This window comes from Poromitra crassiceps, assembly GCF_964638095.1.
Source record: "Poromitra crassiceps genome assembly, chromosome: 22".
In the NCBI taxonomy this organism is placed as follows: Eukaryota; Metazoa; Chordata; class Actinopteri; order Beryciformes; family Melamphaidae; genus Poromitra; species Poromitra crassiceps.
The window spans coordinates 1,548,213-1,567,558 of NC_139647.1; the positions used below are offsets into that span (position 1 = coordinate 1,548,213).

The window sequence follows — 19,346 nt, forward strand, 5'->3', positions numbered from 1 at the left end:
ATTTACCCATTAACTTTGGTAAATAAAAGCTATAGAACAACGAATACATCAAAAATTAATATATGAATGAATACCTGTCTTATCTTCAGCAAAGTTGCCTATAGTGCCCTCAGCTCCTCTGGCCTGTAGGCCCAGCCACCTCCTGTGGATTGGATGAAGAAGTAGCCCAGTTGGAGTAGCTGTTTTTAAGGTGGACATCAGCAGGCCCGTGAGTAGCTGTTTTTAAGGTGGACATCAGCAGGCCCGTGAGTAGCTGTTTTTAAGGCTAAGATGTTGTCATTGGATTAGCATGTGAGCCTCTGCCTCGCCTTCCCCTTATAGCTGTCCACAAACACCTTGAGAAGGACACCTCATGTGCGGGACGCTCCGCTGAGCCCCTCTTCATGGTTGCCATTTCATCACGTCGTTCTTTAGGATGACGAATGTAAAGATTTTACATTTGTCATTGCTTTGTGTTTTGGTGCATGCCTGCTTTGGTAAGTTTCATATCTTATTGACCTAATTAGCTCTTGTTGCTGTGATGGGATTTGTAAATGCTGTTACGAGAGAGCTTCTGAGCGGATGGTGTTATATTCTTTGTGTCTGCAGTGTGCTGACTTTTTATTTGACTTGTGTTTTCAATCCATGTTCTTAATGCTTCACCTGCTCATTTGCTCATAATAGTTGCATGTGAGTTTACACCTTGTTTGTTTATGATATTGATTTCCTTGTTTGATTTATGATGTTTGTTTCATAGGCCTTCGTTCATGTTACGTCATGTGAAATTATGATGTTATAGATACAATATACTGTAACTATAGTATCTGGATGATTGTGATAAATGGTCGTTTCCTGCGCTAGAGATCTGTGGCCTATGTATAGAAGAGGTATTTTAGGACATTGACGTAACCCACCTGTAATCCTAGCCAAAGGGATAGAGAGCAGGGGGGGGGCGTTAGCACAGTATAGAGAGGCAAAGTGACCGCCTACTTCCTGCTTCAGCACTGTACCAGAGATTTTCATCCGCCATTTATTTTCCCATAGACATTTCGTAAAGTGCTTATAAACATAGTTTTACTTGTTCAAACCAAACTGTTCAGATATATTTAGAAACGGGAGAGACCACATAACATTTCACCCGGACCAAAATGTAAAAAAATTGCGATTGATTTAAAGAAATCAATGTCGTTTTTTAAGTTTTGGTCTGAGTGAAATGTTCTATGGTTTCTCCCGATTCTAAATTAAAACTGTTTTTATAAGCATTTTACAAAATGTCTATATGGGAAAATAAATGGCGGATAGAAATCTCTGGCACAGTGCTGAAGCAGGAAGGAGGCGGTCGCTTTGCCTCTCTATAGCCAGCTTTATTTACAGTATGTAACCTCCTGTGGCCGTTGAGAGTAATTACATCGAATCTGTCATTATTATACCGTCAAACAATTGCATGTTGGAGCCAATACGTTGTGATTTTTATGTTTGTCTCTCTCCTTAGCTCATGCAGACTTTGCCCCGTACTTCTTTGACAATGGGCCCTACAGCCACAACGGGAACCTGGCGCTGTTCAGCCTCTCGGAGGACACGGCTGTCGGTGAGGTTGACCTCTGACCCTGCAGGGCGTTTAGTTTCAACCGCTAATGGGCTGACGGAGAGCAAACCAATCAGCAAAATGACTGACTTCGGTTGCCAATATTCCAGAGCGCAGGGTGTCAGATTGTCTTTGATAGAGGAGCAGATGTTTGTGTGGCATGTTAGGCACTCGCACTAACATGCTGATGAGGAGGCTGGAATCTGTCGGAGAGGAGCCACCTGTTGATGTGAGGGCTGTTTTGCTGGCTGGAGCCACCTGTTGATGTGAGGGCTGTTTTGCTGGCTGTGAATAGCGTGAGGTGCAGCTGTCCCTCCACACCTTCCATCAGTCAGGCCACTGGGGTGCCATCTGCTTACCTCAACCTGCTTGTTCCACAACAGCTTTGGATCAAATACTTAAGAAACTCTTCAGTGTGGTTGGTTGGAGGCATTTGGAACCAGTGTTATCAAGTCTTTTATTTGAAATACTTCCGTTTGACAATATGGGGATATACATTTTAAATCTGGAAAACCATTAGCATACCACGTACATTCCAATTCTGCATTTTCTGTCAACAGTTTGGTTTGAGTAGACTGAACACTGATAATAACTATAATTACCTTTCAGGTACACACATCTATTCTCTCAACGGCACAGACCCTGAAGGCCAGGAGGTGAGGTACGGCCTTGGCTTTGAGCCAGGCTCCAAAGAATACTTCAGAGTGGATCCCAGATCTGGAAACATCACCTTGGTGGAGAAGCTGGACAGAGAGGTAAAAACGACTGGGGTTGAAAATAGGGACTGCTTTGTGCTCTGGTCAATTACAATTCATGTAAACGTTATTGAGCATATTGTCTTCTGAAATACTAAAATGATTGTTGTTGTTTTTTGTCTTTCATTATCCTCATTTCTTCTCTGATTTCCTCCTCTGTTGTCATTATCAATTCAGAAACAAGATTCTATTGAAGTTCTTGTCAGCATCACAGATGGGCGAAGCAAGGTATGTATGTATGTATGTATGTATGTATGTATGTATGTATGCAAGTATTAATATGCAGTTAAATTGGGGAATAATACTTTTTGGATATCAATTGTTTTTTCTTCCTCTTTACAGGTCGTGGAAAGGGTCACAATATTTGTAATGGATTCAAATGATGAAAGACCCGAATTCCAAAATACGCCCGCCATCGTTGATGTACTGGAAGTAAGTTGACTCGAAAACTGTTCTATTCATTCATGTCATTCAGGAAAACAGAATAACTGTGTGATTGTTCTTTATGCCCTATATGTGACTTGGATTATTTTCTGCCCATTTTAGACAACTGAGTCTGGAAGCAGCATCTACAACGTCCAGGCTGTGGACAGAGACACAGGCTCCGGAGGCTCGGTCAGCTACTACCTCCAGGTAACAACCCACCCACCATGCTACAGGTAACAAGCCCCACCCACCATGCTACAGGTAACAAGCCCCACCCACCATGCTACAGGTAACAACCCCCACCCACCGTCCATAGAGACACTGCGGAGCGCGTCATCATTCAGAAACCACGCCCAAAACAAAAACTCTGCGTGTTGCACACAAAGGTCATACGGTATATCCTGTACGGAAGATGAACACTCCAACTTACTTCCTTGACAGCTAGATACACATTTTTCTTCTCGCCAATTCTCAATGGCTTCCTTGTTTTGCTCGGGAGTACAAAAAATTGGCAATTTTTTACATTTGTTGTCTGCGCAGCCCACCACACAACAGCTTTTAGCTTTTAATTCAAGGAAAATGACGCTGGTGTATGGGAGTGAATGGAGCGCTTTCCCCCGTGATGGGCATGGCCTATTTCATGCAGTGTCTCTATGCCACTGGTTCTCAAATGGGGATCCGGGGACCCCCAGGGGTCCTTGAGGGGGTTCCAGGGGGGTCCCCAGCCAAAAGGGAGGTAATTTATTTTCACTATAATTCCAATGTTCCAAAAGAAATTCCAAAAGTAAACCAATGACTATTTTGGTCATGGGTTTTATACACTTTCTGTAATAAAATATCTAAAAGCATCAATCTTATTATCATATGGGGGACCGTGGAACAAAATCCTATCAAATGGGGGTCCGTGGTCTAATTTTTGTCAGTTTAGGGGTCCTTCGCATTAAATAATTTGAGAACCACTGCTCTATGCTACAGTACCCACTGTGACTGCTGCAATACATCATCATATGGCCACACAAAAAAATATGCTTTTATAGGATATTCCAGATCCCCCCCAAAAAATGCATTTCATTGGAAATTCCAGCACGAGCTGGCCATCTCCCAAGGTTAATCTGATGGAACGATAGTGAGGTTGGCATCGTTTAGATTTGAGAGCTTTTGCATGTGCGTGTATGTTTGTACATGTGCTCGAGTGTGTAGTCATGAGGCCGCGGGATTAAATCACAATTACATTTGTGTGAGGTATGGGAGGCTTATAGAGGGCTGCCTGGGCAGCGGGTGGCAGGGAATAGAGAGGCAAAGTGAACGTCACTTCCTGCTTCAGCACTGTACCAGAGATTTTCTTCCGCCATTTATTTTCCCATAGACTTTTGGTCAAATGCGTATAAAAATAGTTTCACTTGGTCAAACCAAACGGTTCAGCTATATTTAGAATCGGGAGAGACCATAGAACATTTCACTCTGACCAAAACTTAAAAAAACAACATCGAAAAAATATTTCCTTTAAACCCTCTTTTTTTAAACGTTTTGGTCCGAGTGAAATGTTATGCGGTCTCTCCTGTTTCTAAATATATCTGAACCCGTTTGGTTTGAACGAGTAAAACAATTTTTATACGCATTTTACGGAATGTCTATGGGAAAATAAATGGCGGATGAAAATCTCTGGTACAGTGCTGAAGCAGGAAGCGACGTTCCGCTTTGGCTTCTCTATGTTAGTTTGCACTTTGGGCTATTAGGCCCAGAGAACAGCTGGCCCCGAGTGACAGTGACGGGCGAGGCAGTGCAGTGCACATCTGGACAGCAGCTTTCACCTGCCTGCCCTGTCCTTGGGCATATGGGCTCTTTACATCCAACCCGGATAGATAGAGAAATGGACTTTAGACAGGATGTGGCCTCATTCAAGTGGCTGTTGAGTGCTTAGTGTTTTTTTTTTGATGATGTGTCCCATCTGACCACTTGTGATGAGAGCTCACGTGAGTGCTGCTAGTAAATGTGGTTTAGGGGTCACACGCTCTTTACTCACGTGACCTCGTCCTCATTTGTTGTCTCTGTTTGAGCTTTTAAAATGGCGGCCTTTGTCTCCTGTCTCCGTTGCAGAATTCCCAGTCCAGTTTGTTTGCCATAGACAGACACAGTGGCGTACTCCGTATCAAACCTGGGGAAACGCTGGACTACGAGAAATCCAAGACACACTTTGTCACTGTCATTGCAAAGGTATTGGTTGTATTGCTCGTTATGTGTTGCTCGTTATTCTGGCAGTATGTGTTTTCATTGGAATTCTTTTCCAGTAGGCTATAGATGAAATGTGCCTATACATAAAGAGGCCATTTACACCTGGCATTAACATGTGTTTTCTGTCATCAGATTGCAATCAGATTGTGCTTTATCCCTTGAAAGTACAGGTGTAAACACCCCCAAAACACATTGAAGAAGGAGTGCAAACTGATCAGCCAAACCACCTCCGGAGGTGGTCAGGGATGCATTGTGTACACATTGAACACAAGTGGAAATGCAATGTGTCCTCTCAATCTGGATACAGCAACTTTACGCGGATTGAGAGGACAAGCATTTTCTGCCATCAGATTGCAATCTGATGGCAGAAAATGCTTGTTAACGCCAGGTGTAAATGGCCTCTATGTGATTGTTCATTTAAACAGACCCCGGACAGATCCCAAACATCCCCCACTTGATGGAACTCATCCTAACATTTAACTTTTATTTGCTTATTATTACTATAGCCTTCCATAAAAATATATATATATATCAGAAGAACAGCACTCCTGTCCAGAGATTCTATGATATTTTATCGTATGACTTGTTAAATCGTGGAGGTTTAAAATGCGTATTACATTTGTTCCAGGATGGCGGTGGGAACTTTAACGGCAGGGAACAGTTCCTGTCGTCCAGCGCCACCGTGACCATCAACGTGATAGATGCACAGGACACGCCGCCATCTTTCATCGGGACGCCGTACTTTGGCTACGTTTATGAAGTGTCAGTGCCAGTGAGTATGAGTAGTTCATGAGTATAATGTAGTTCGTCACTGATGTTAATGTGAGAATTTTGTGAAGCATGTGGAATTTGGTTCCTGGGTTAATAACATGCTGATAGAACACAGTTTATAATTTCATGGCATTTATCTTGGTTACCTTATAGCTTCTACAGTGTGTTATGTTTGTTTAACAGAACGCACCTTTATGATGCTGTAAATCATCTGTTCCTAGGGATCGGAAATATACACTGTTTTTGCCCAAGATGGAGATGTGGGGAACCCCAATCCAATCAGTTACTCACTTGTCGGTGGTAAGCATCTCCCCTTCCTAGAGCAGTGGTTCTCAAATAGGGGTCCGGGGACCCCCGGGGGTCCTTGAGGGGGTTCCAGGGAGTAGGTGACAGATGTCAGGGGGTCCCCAGCCAAAAGGGGGTCATTTATGTTCGCTATAATTCATTCATAAGTAACACAATGACTATTTTGGTCATGGGTTTTATACACTTTCTGTAATAAAACATCTAAAAGCATCAATCTTATCATATGGGCGACCATGGGACAAAATCCTATCAAATGGGGGTTTGTGATCTAATTTTTGTCCGTTTGGGGGTCCTTCATGTGAAAAGATTTGAGAACCACTGTCCTAGAGGACTAGACGAGTCCTGTATATTTTACTGCTATATTACAGCAAAACTAAGTGGTTTTATGGCTGCAGTATACTGTTTGCAAAGTCGTATTAATAAAAGTACAGTACTAGAATAAAGTGAAGGAGATGACGAGGTTTGGTGTGATGGGAGTGTTCATAGGTCTGTCTGCTGATCACCTCTGCAGGCCATGATGGTGTTTTCAGCATCAATAAAACATCCGGCCGCATCACCTTACTGACTCAGCCCCTGTATCTGAAGAGAGAGATCTTCAACATTAAAGTCAGGGTAAGACGTCATTCATTCAGCCATTCTGTTTATTATGTCATGTGGTAGTATAGGGCCAACGAGCAGATACATTGCACACACATACACACACACACACACATACACACACACACACACACACACACACACACACACACACACACACACACACACACACACACACGCGCTTAGAGGCTTACCAGAAGCGGTGGGCAGCTGAAGTACATGGGGATGACGTGACGAGCAGTCATCCCCGGGCGTCCCCAAGGTGACCTTGAATTCTGGGAAACGAGATGCTGAATTCGGAGGCGTGTGAGATGAAAGCTTGTAGACAAACACTGACGATGCTTCGCTTGGCCACCGGGGCTTTTATACACCAAGCGGAGGCCGGCGTTGGAAAAGCCTTCCGGGGACGCAGATATATAGTTTTCTACCTTTCTTCTTGATTTGATTACATTGAAAATAATGTATTAATCATGTTCAAGTAAAGACCTACTGTAGGGAAAAACTCCCACAGAAATCTCATTAGGAAAGGAAAAAGTGGTAAAAACATAGCTAAATCACAAATGTGGACTGACTGACCTATGACCCTGTGTGTCCAGGCATCAGAGGTCGCCCCTGACGGCAGCTTCGTGGACCACGGGGAGACCACACTGGTGGTCCGGGTGGTCGACCTGAACAATAACCCACCCACTTTCTATGGGGAGAAAGGCCCGCAGAACATGTTTGAGCTGACCATGTACGAGCACCCGCCAGAGGGAGAGATACTCAGGGGTCTGAAGATCACCGTCAACGACTCCGATCAGGTGCAGTAACTCGTATTAGTGGTTGAGTGACTGCTTAGTGAGAAGACAGCAGCGTCGATATTGTTGCCTTTGAAAGCCAGATCAATGAGCCAAAAGGAAGGAACAGTGATGGTTATTATGTAACAGCACTACACTACTGTAATGATACAATTACATTGTGATATGAGCAGTGTTGGGGGTAACTCATTACAAAAGTAACATATTACATGTAATATATTACTTTTAGCAGTAACTCAGTAATATAACTTACAATAGGATTTCAGTAATATTATACCAGTTACTTTGTCAAGTAACACAAGTTACAAATTGAGTTACATTTTCTTTATCAAAGAACATTTAAGTAAAGATACAATCATTTCCTAATCAAATTGTATGTTTTTATGCAAATAACCACTATAGATGACAATAACAAAGGAAAAGGATAACATTTAGAATTTTGGACGGTTTACACTGACTTCAAGACGGTTTAAATTGTTTCTGGGGATGGTTCCAGGGTGGCCATGTCATTCTGCTACTGCAGTTATTTTTGGTGAAAGTAATGCAAAAGTAGTGTAATAAATAACGAGTTACTCTACACAGACAGTAATATTGTAAAGTAACGTATTACTTTCAAATGAAAGTAACTAGTAATATGTGGTATATTACATTTTGAAAGTAACTTGCCCAAAACTGGATATGAGACACTGAGAGAATTAGCATTTCACACGCTAACAATAATGTGCTCAAAAGAGCAGACAGTCTAGCTTGCTGTCTATAAAAGGACATGAAAGGATAAGTTCATGAGCAATGTTGTTATCTTCCATTATAATACTGCTGCAGCAGATAGATACCCTATTAATTCATCCCACATCGAAAATATAGAAAGTTTGACGTAAAAAGATGCTTTTACATTGATTGGATGGATGATACTGCATGGATTATGTGGTTTCCGCTGGTATTTTAACAAATGCAGATGACTATAAATAGGTTCCTTCCTGCATGTTTAGGCCTCCCATAACCCCAGCATGTTCTGTAGGGGAAAACAACTGCAGATGATAATGCTAAATGTTACTGTGTGTCGTATCCTAAGCAGGGTGCTAATGCTAAATGTTACTCTGTTGTATCCTAAGCAGGGTGCTAATGCTAAATGTTACTGTGTGTCGTATCCTAAGCAGGGTGCTAATGCTAAATGTTACTGTGTGTTGTATCCTAAGCAGGGTGCTAATGCTAAATTTTACTGTGTGTCGTATCCTAAGCAGGGTGCTAATGCTAAATGTTACTGTGTTGTATCCTAAGCAGGGTGCTAATGCTAAATATTACTGTGTGTCGTATCCTAAGCAGGGTGCTAATGCTAAATGTTACTGTGTTGTATCCTAAGCAGGGTGCTAATGCTAAATGTTACTGTGTCGTATCCTAAGCAGGGTGCTAATGCTAAATGTTACTGTGTTGTATCCTAAGGAGGGTGCTAATGCTAAATGTTACTGTGTGTCGTATCCTAAGCAGGGTGCTAATGCTAAATGTTACTGTGTTGTATCCTAAGCAGGGTGCTAATGCTAAATGTTACTGTGTCGTATCCTAAGCAGGGTGCTAATGCTAAATGTTACTGTGTTGTATCCTAAGCAGGGTGCTAATGCTAAGTGTTACTGTGTGTTGTATCCTAAGCAGGGTGCTAATGCTAAATGTTACTGTGTTGTATCCTCGCAGGGTGCTAATGCTAAATGTTACTGTGTTGTATCCTAAGCAGGGTGCTAATGCTAAATGTTACTGTGTTGTATCCTCGCAGGGTGCTAATGCTAAATGTTACTGTGTGTTGTATCCTAAGCAGGGTGCTAATGCTAAATGTTACTGTGTTGTATCCTCGCAGGGTGCTAATGCTAAATGTTACTGTGTTGTATCCTCGCAGGGTGCTAATGCTAAATGTTAATGTGTTGTATCCTAAGCAGGGTGCTAATGCTAAATGTTACTGTGTTGTATCCTCGCAGGGTGCTAACGCTAAATTCAATCTGAGACTGATTGGACCGGGCCGGATGCTGCGGGTCGTGCCTCAGACTGTGCTCAATGAGGCCCAGGTCACGATCCTAGTGGATGACTCTGCTGCTATGGACTATGAGAAGCACCATTTTCTCACATACAAGGTGAACCCGTTTGTCTGTGGTATCCTTCGCATCTCCTTTCCTGCAAATGAACTAACTGCACAACGCAGTAGATTAAAATGGGATGGAAAAAAAAGTCACAATGCACACATTTCTCTACAAATGGCCATGATATTTAAGGGGATTATAAGTAGTGGCATTTATGTCCTGTTCTCTTCTCATGTTCTTTTAAATCTTATTTATTTATGTATTTATTTATTTATTTATTTATTTATTCATTCATTTATTAATTAATGTATGTTTATTTACCTTTCCTTTCCTTAGATACTTGCAGTGGAGGTCGATACAGAAGAGAGATTCAGTGCCACGGCAGACATAGTGATTCATCTCGTGGACACCAACGACAACGCGCCCAAGTTCTCCTTAGATTACTACATCGCCAGAATCCCCGAAAACTCACCCGGCGGCTCCAATGTGGTGTCTGTGACGGTGAGCGAGTGTGTTCATCCTGTCTAAAGATACATGATGGCATCACTCTCGGCTAAAGAGGAATGCTGATTTTAACCAAATGCCCAAGACAGCCATTGATTCCCTAAATGTGTGGTGTGTTTTTATGCAAATAACCACTATAGATGCCAATAACAGAGGAAAAGGATACATTTTTTGACGGTTTACACTGACTTCAAGACGGTTTAAATTCTTTTTCGGGATGTTCCAGGGTGGCGATGTCATTCTGCTACTGCTGTTATTTTGGTGAAAGTAATGCAAAAGTAGTGTAATAAGTAACGAGTTATATTGTAATATTGTAAAGTAACGTATTACTTTCAAATGAAAGTAACTAGTAATATGTAGTATATTACATTTTGAAAATAACTTGCCTAACACTGGTCATCACCAACACAACTGGATGGTTTACATTCAGTGGCTACTGGAAGCTTTGCCCTTGTCAGTTCATCAGCCTTCTACAGGCTCACTAATAAATCCGGCTCTTGCGTGAGCAGCAGAGAGGCTCGTCACCGCCTGATCCCAGGCAATTTCAATCAGATAAAAGAGCAGCCTGCCAGTGACCTTGGACACACGGAGACAGCTGACAGTCAACCACAGACACACACACGGAGACAGCTGACAGTCAACCACAGACACACACACGGAGACAGTGGACAGTCAACCACAGACACACACATGGAGACAGCGGACAGTCAACTACAGACAGACACACGGAGACAGCTGACAGTCAACCACAGACACACACACGGAGACAGCTGACAGTCAACCACAGACACACACACGGAGACAGTGGACAGTCAACCACAGACACACACATGGAGACAGCGGACAGTCAACTACAGACAGACACACGGAGACAGCTGACAGTCAACCACAGACACACACATGGAGACAGCCGACAGTCAACCACAGACACACACACGGAGACAGCCGACAGTCAACCACAGACACACACACACGGAGACAGCGGACAGTCAACTACAGACAGACACACGGAGACAGCGGACAGTCAACCACAGACACACACATGGAGACAGCCGACAGTCAACCACAGACACACACACGGAGACAGCCGACAGTCAACCACAGACACACACACACGGAGACAGCGGACAGTCAACTACAGACAGACACACGGAGACAGCGGACAGTCAACCACAGACACACACATGGAGACAGCCGACAGTCAACCACAGACACACACACATGGAGACAGCGGACAGTCAACTACAGACAGACACACGGAGACAGCTGACAGTCAACCACAGACACACACACGGAGACAGCGGACAGTCAACCACAGACACACACACGGAGACAGCGGACAGTCAACCACAGACACACACACAGAGACAGTGGACAGTCAACCACAGACACACACATGGAGACAGCGGAGAGTCAACCACAGACAGACACACGGAGACAGTGGACAGTCAACCACAGACAGACACACGGAGACAGTGGACAGTCAACCACAGACACACACATGGAGACAGCGGAGAGTCAACCACAGACAGACACACGGAGACAGTGGACAGTCAACCACAGACAGACACACGGAGACAGTGGACAGTCAACCACAGACACACACATGGAGACAGCAGACAGTCAACCACAGACAGACACACGGAGACAGTGGACAGTCAACCACAGACACACACACGGAGACAGCCGACAGTCAACCACAGACACACACATGGAGACAGTGGACAGTCAGACACAGACAGACACACATGGAGACACTGGACAGTCAGACACAGATTATGATGATGATGAATACAGTCCAACACAGATCCATTCACAGTCAGTGTCAGTCAGTCCCTCTGTACTGTCAGTCCCTCTGTACTGTTAGAACAGTACAGGGGGACTGACTGACTGTACTGTTCATTCCATTTAGCAAAGGACTTAAAATCTCCAACCTCAACTGTTCAGGATGGAAAGAGGGAAAACAGCAGTGGTGCTATATAGAAAGAGATGGTCACTGTACTGTAGGTGAAGGATTTCAAAGTGTGGGGCAGGCCTCCCCAGCGGGGCGCCAAACGGTTTCAGGGGAGGCTCAGTGAATTTGTTTGTGAAAAGTTGTTATCAAAAAGGACATCACATAGAATAGCTTAAAAACGTGTGTGATTTTGGTTAAAGAGATCAATTAGTTTGACGCCAGACTTGAATCCACATTGATGCAAGTGGTTCCAAAGAACCTCGATTACTGTGTTAAACTGAACGACAAACCTCTGCAACAACCAGAACACACAAAGCAGCAGCACGTTATGTCTCTTTTCTGCTTGTCTGCAGGCAACAGATCCAGACTCAGGACTTTGGGGGGAGGTGAAGTACTCCATCTATGGCTCAGGGGCTGAGTTGTGAGTATAATAATAGCCTTTGCCAGGGCCGTAGCTAGGGATTATGGTCTCTATGGAAACCAGGCCTCTCTGCCCCCCCTGCTCTCCTCTCTCCCCCCCCTCTGCTCTCCTCTCCCCCCCCTCTGCTCTCCTCTCTCCCCCCCCTCTGCTCTCCTCTCTCCCCCCCCTCTGCTCTCCTCTCTCCCCCCCTCTGCTCTCCTCTCTCCCCCCCTCTGCTCTCCTCTCTCCCCCCCCTCTGCTCTCCTCTCTCCCCCCCTCTGCTCTCCTCTCTCCCCCCCTCTGCTCTCCTCTCTCCCCCCCTCTGCTCTCCTCTCGCCCCCCCTCTGGTCTGCTCCCCCCCCTCTCCTCTCCCCCCCTCTGCTCTCCTCTCTCCCCCCTCTGGTCTGCCCCCCCCCCCTGCTCTCCTCTCTCCCCCCCTCTGCTCTTCTCTCTCCCCCCCTCTGCTCTCCTCTCGCCCCCCCTCTGGTCTGCTCCCCCCCCCTCTCCTCTCCCCCCCTCTGCTCTCCTCTCTCCCCCCTCTGGTCTGCTCCCCCCCCCCTGCTCTCCTCTCTCCCCCCCTCTGCTCTTCTCTCTCCCCCCCTCTGCTCTTCTCTCTCCCCCCCTCTGCTCTTCTCTCTCCCCCCCTCTGCTCTCCTCTCTCCCCCCCTCTGCTCTCCTCTCCCCCCCCCCCCCCCCGCTCTCCTCTCTCCCCCCCTCTGCTCTCCTCTCGCCCCCCCCCCCCCCCCCCCCGCTCTCCTCCCCCCCCCCCTCTCGTCCCCACACCACCTTATTTCTTCCATGATGCACAACTCCACACATACATTTGCAGATGAGATATCGGACACATCCTGAAGTGCTAATCAGTTGTCATAGCCACATTTTCACTAGTAGTCGCCGCCTGTTCAAAATCTGTCTCCAGCTTTGTAGTTTTGTCTGCCCAGGGGAAAGAAATTGACTGTTTTACTTGTTTGCAGTTTTGTAGATTTCAACCAAACTCAGTTTCAAAACTTGAGTAGTGTGTAATAGAAATATCACATATTTATGAATGTATGATTGAGAACGCAAGGCTAGTCCAGACACTGACACTGCCCTCCCACAGCTTGAGGCCCTCTGTGTTTGTGTTACAAAGATAAGTCTGTCTGTCCATCCGTCCGTCCGTCTGTCTGTCTGTCTGTCTGTCTGTCTGTTCGTCTCTGTCTGTCTGTCTGTCTGTCTGTCTGTCTGTCTGTCTGTCTGTTCGTCTCTGTCTGTCTGTCTGTCTGTCTGTCTGTCTGTCTGTCTGTTCGTCTCTGTCTGTCTGTCTCTCTGTCTCTCTCTACTCATGTTGTGAGTCTTAATGGAGAAAATCAGCTAACGAGGTTCCAGCAGACGAGATGCAAGCAAATGTTTTCATATTTGAACTTGCTTCTGTTTGTTTCATAAATGAACCTAAGCACACTAGTCCCTCAGAGGCTTTGCCTGTATTGTCTTTAGGCTGGACTGTTATTAGATTTCCAATATAAACCTGACTTCAGAGAAAAAAGGCTCAGCCTCATATCAGTGGATCAACCCTCACATACTGAAGCAGTCCAAAAATGCCTTACATATCCCTACAGCTGGAGTCTCAGCTGAATTCTATACCATTCAGTTCCTAACACACCTCAATACTGTACCCATCAAGTAAAGACTGATCTTCCACATGTAACATAAAATACTATATTTAAGACAAAACAAAAGTAAAACTAATTAAATATTAATTGTGTTGAGTGAGAATGTACCAATCCAAACAGACGTATGTCAGTAGGCTCATGTTGAATCTCTCTTCAAAGTGCTTTTCCCGACACACTACTTGTTGTTACCAAGAAATGTAGGCAGGATTAAAGTGTTTTTGCACTCCTGTGTACAGATTTTGAGCTCTGCAGTGAATTAAGAGGAGATAAGTGACCTCACATGTCATCTCAGAGAGTGATTTCTAAAATAAGCAGCAGAGAGAGATTTGGAATATTTTGAACTAAATTCATGCTTTTTCAGTCAAAACCATCTTGTCACATGAGGGTACTTCTAACCTAATCCATCGTTCATTTTGCAATGGCGTTCTACTGTATTTGTAGTTGCATTTCTTGGTTCTGTGTCTGCATATAATCTGCATTTTTGTCATTTTTACGCTAAGCCTAGCCTCCATTGATACAATACTTCATTCTCAGGACCATGTAGTCCTGGTCTTCACCATGCTCAGGACCATGTAGTCCTGATCTTCACCATGCTCAGGACCATGTGGTCCTGGTCTTCACCATGCTCAGGACCATGTAGTCCTGGTCTTCACCATGCTCAGGACCATGTAGTCCTGATCTACACCATGCTCAGGACTGGTCCTGTCTTTGGCTGCTGCTCCTCTGTCTTTGTTAATCCTCTAATGGGATTGGAGGAGGAAATAGACTTTGCTCTTTGCTTCCATCTTTCCAATTACCTTGCAAGACAGTTATAGTAGGCGAGTACATAATTCAGTCACTGAAAAAACATCTGATTCCATTCTTGTTCTATACGAGGGATCAGCCGAGCAGCATTTTGGTAAACACACCGCGTTTCCGGGTGGAAACGACAATGGGACCCTATGGAGCCAGCCTTGAGTGCTCACTCTAGCCCCGGCTGTGCGGTGTACATTTTAAAAACTGCGACAGTTCACACAACTTTAACATGACATGGCTATATTTAAAACTAATCATTGAAAAGTAACATTTCAATGATGTCGCCCCAATCACAGGTTCCTGATACAGCCGAAATCTGGGATCATCTACACTCAGCCCTGGGCCAGCCTGGACGCAGAGGTGAGATCCAAGTATAACTTCTATGTGAAGGCAGAAGACACAGAGGGGAAGTACAGCCTGGCTGAGGTCTTTGTGACTGTGTTGGACCTGAATGACCACCCGCCTGCGTTCCACGAGAACTTCCTAGAGAAGACTATGATCATCGGAGCACCAGTGAAAATAGAGGTATGTTCTTGTGGAAATAGTAATTGCTGCGAGTGTCAGATCAAATGAAAGCCAGTATAATTCTTGGTGTTGTTTTAATGATCTGCACACAGGCTGTGGACGACGATGCGGAGGAACCCAACAATGTCATCGAGTACTCCATCATGAAAGCTGACCCAAACAACATCTTTGACATCGACTCTGACACGGGGGAGATCATGCTCAAGTCCTACATCAAGTCAATGGACATCGTTCAGAACATCACCAACCAGAAGGACTGCACCTGGTCAGTGGTGGTCCAGGCCCGAGACCGCGGACAGCCCTCCTTCAGCACCACTGCAGTTGTCAAGATTGACATCACTGAAGCCGTAAGTAGACAGAGTTGAGAGTAGCAGTATGTCAGTTAGACCCATATCAATCTGGGAACCCAGAGTCTATCTTCCGCCCAGGACTTCCGCCTCTGCGCAGTGCCACTCTGTTGTTGCAAATATAAGATTTCCAGTCCCGAACGCTAGTGAATATAAAATAATTTTTATGTTTAGCATTCAAAATAAAAGCACTGCAATGTATGTTTTTAAAAGGCACCGCTGTGCAGAAGTGGAAGTCCCGGGCGGGAGATTCGCGCTGTACAGGAATCCTAAAAAAAAGGTACGGCTGTCCCAGAGTCTATTTACATGCAGAAATAGACTCTGGGTTCCCAGATTGGAGTCCTATGAGTGTTTCTTGTAGGAAATAAGTCTGCTTTCAAGTAGATATGATAAGATGAAACCTTAAAGGAGAGTCGCGTACAGTATTTGACATATTTGAATACTCTGAGTATTCAGAAATGGAAACTGGAAAAGTGCCCCTTTTTACCAGATTCAAACCAACCAATCAGGTCTAGAGAAGGAGATTGGACCTCCAGTACAGACGGCCAATCAGAGCAGTGGCTCTATTGTGGCAAGCACACACAAAAAAACGATTTGCATGAAAAACAACCAACAATTACAACACTAGTATTACCACACTCGTACATAAATAAATATGCATGAAAAGTATGCAAATATCTGGATTACAGCATGTGAGGAGAATATCGTATGCAAAATAACGGGTCCACATAAGGCCTTTGGTGTGTGTCTAGGTGTGCATATGTGCAATATGAAAAATAATTCACAATTTACAAATGCAGATAGCAATGTGCATATTTGTATTTATGTGCATTATTTCTTCACCTTATCAAAAACCTCAGATGGAGTTCTATATGTGCAGAAATTGTGACAAGGTCACATGTGCATTCTTCTCTATCCTCATCATCAGAACATAATGTGGAGGTAGCATAATGCAGAAATGAATTAAATCTGCTGAATTCATTAATTAAATCTGCTGAATTCATTAATTCAACCTGTAGTGTGAGTGTTTTCTATCAGTAATTTGCAGTGCAAGCCCCAAAATCTAATGTAAGCATGTTTAGCATTTCTCTAATTAGATTCCATAGACTCTAGAGCAGGGGTCAGCAACCTATGGCACGGGTGCCACATCTGGCATGTGAAGGGTTAACCACTGGCACGGCAGCGCACAGCAGCAATAAGTGCGCAATTGAGATTTTTTGTAGAAATGTTGAAGTGCGCTATCAAATTACCTACTTCACAGCCATTTGCAATTTATTGCGCGGCATGTTACTTATTTTTTTTATATTATTTACGGTAGTGACCCACTCTCTGCCTCTGATTGGTTGCAGCAGAGCAGTAAGATGCAACTCAATTGCTCTGCTGCTGCCATAGAAGGCAACCAATCAGAGGCAGAGAGTGGGTCACTACCGTAAATATCCTATATACATGGCTCTGGGCAGCAGAAAGCAGATGAAAAGTGCCAGCGAGCAAGACAGAGAAGGGCCGTGCTGTGTATAGTGCTTTACTTCAATGTCCTGATTTTGGAAGGAATAACGTTACATTTGGATGTGCGAGTCATTAGTCTTGGTGTGGCACACTGATTGACAAGCAAAATTGAAAATGGCACTTCATATCAAAAAGGTTGCCGACCCCTGCTCTAGAGTATGGCTTGTGTATGTGCTGAAACACTCAAGTGAGCTGCATGTGGAGGTGGTACCTTTCTGCAGACTCTTATGAACACAGCCCCAAAGCTTCAATCACTTCTTTGCTTAGATCGCTTTAGATAGCCATTTTAAATTTGCTAGACCAATTGAATCTCATGCACATGCAATTATTGTGTTTTCAGGTCAAATCCAGATTTGTCTCGTACTTCTTGGGCCTCAGGAAGCGTCGAGGGGCTGTGTTTGGGATCTGTTTGACCCTTGTCTCCTTCGCCATTTCATTGACAATCCTCATTTCAACACTTATTTACTGGAACTCTGTGAAAAAGTCCCGCATCCACCATCAGGGCAAGATCAGAAAGATTACAAGGAGGCACATGCCATAGATCAAGCTTGCCTTGAGGTCATCAGAATTTCTGATGATTTCAGAAGAATTTCTGGCATTTTATTTTGAAAAGTTGCTGTGCTAGGATAAGGTTGTGTCTGTAAAAGAGTACTGTACAGGAGCACAATATAGATTATTCTCTTGACAGTTTAATTTTTTTTTATGTACTAATCACATTATGATACACACACCCCAAAAAAATTAAGACAACTTTTCAAAATCCAATGAATGGATGAATTCAGCTTTGTAGTTTCTAACATTCATTCAAATCAATTCATACCATCATTTCATCGACAAATGGACTAGCTGAATGGTCTCAGCTATGGGTGTCCCAATCAACCCTTCTGATCTTGTCTTGACAGAAATGTGAGCAAAACAAAACAGTTGATCAAAGAGAATTAATATTTTCAACGTGTTTAATTGTCAAGAGCACCCAGAAATAGATCTTCTCTTTTTAAACTGACATCAGGACCTCTGATGAATGGCATTGGAGAGTTACACTGGAGTATTGGTCGTGACTCATTTCTGAATTCAGCTGGGTCTCTTTGGCAGAAGTAACATTTTGTACGTCCCAACGTCCAAATGATAATAATACCTGCAGTAACACACACATTCTCCCTGTGCTCTTTTACAGACCCAACTCAGTGGGGGGCCTTTGGCATCATTTTTTATGCATAGTAGAGACAAGCCGTTGCACATCCTAGGCATGCTCGCTGGTTTCATTAGTCTCATGCTCATAGTCACAGTCATCATCTCCACCGCAACCTTCATGCGCAACAAAAAGTCCAACCGGATCCTGCCCAATCGGCGCGTCAAGCGGAGGCCGCGGCACCACGGCTGGGCCCTGAGGAACCCCTTCAAGAAGCCCGACAACCCCGGGGTGAGATTCCGTGTGGAGGAAGAGGAGCCAGAACCAGCTGAGGTCATCGTGGAGAACGTCAACTATAACAACAATATCGGCAATGTGGTGGTGAGACAGTGGCCCCCGCCCGCGCCACCCTGTGCCCCCTCTCTGCCCCCTCCGCCCCCCACCTACATAGCAGGGAACAGGCAGTGGGCGGTGCCCACGGTGTCGGCGGCGGTGGCGGTCAAGCCCAAACGGAGAAAAGAGATGAGCGTACAGGACACTGTGAACAAAGCACTGGTCTCAGAGCTCAAAATGAGACTGGAGCAGAAGAGAATGCAGAACCAATACTAGAAGAGCTCTGTGTGTGTGTGTGTGTGTGTGTGTGTGTGTGTGTGTGTGTGTGTGTGTGTGTGTGTGTGTGTGTGTGTGTGTGTGTGTGTGTGTGTGTGTGTGTGTGTGTGTGTGTGTGTGTGTGTGTGTTTGCGTGCGTGCGTGCGTGTCCTTCGCATATCATGAGAACTGTTCATCCGATCTATTTCACACTTGGTGGGTGTATAGAGAGGCAAAGTGACCGCCTACTTCCTGCTTCAGCACTGTAGCAGAGATTTTTATCCTCCATTTATTTTCCCATAGACATTTCGTAAAATGCTTATAAAAAATTAGTTTTACTCGGTCAAACCAAACGGTTCAGCTATATTTAGAATCGGGAGAGACCATAGAACATTTCACTCAGACCAAAACTTTAAAAAAACTAAATCGAAAAAATAT

The 19,346-nt window shown here is 44.5% G+C and overlaps 1 protein-coding gene across 1 annotated transcript; it reads left to right on the forward strand.

The window, feature by feature from the left end:
- Positions 1–415: 415 nt before the first annotated feature.
- Positions 416–18,929, forward strand: cdhr1a (cadherin-related family member 1a; the record flags this gene model as incomplete). Its single annotated transcript, XM_083658222.1, has 17 exons — positions 416–476; positions 1,472–1,567; positions 2,174–2,319; positions 2,497–2,547; positions 2,662–2,751; positions 2,866–2,952; positions 4,843–4,959; positions 5,606–5,749; positions 5,970–6,048; positions 6,566–6,666; positions 7,248–7,451; positions 9,413–9,565; positions 9,848–10,012; positions 12,323–12,390; positions 15,110–15,338; positions 15,431–15,685; positions 18,366–18,929. The coding sequence occupies 17 exons, from the start codon at positions 416–418 to the stop codon at positions 18,927–18,929; spliced, it is 2,610 nt and encodes an 869-aa protein (XP_083514348.1).
- Between the last annotated feature and the right edge of the window lie 417 nt (positions 18,930–19,346).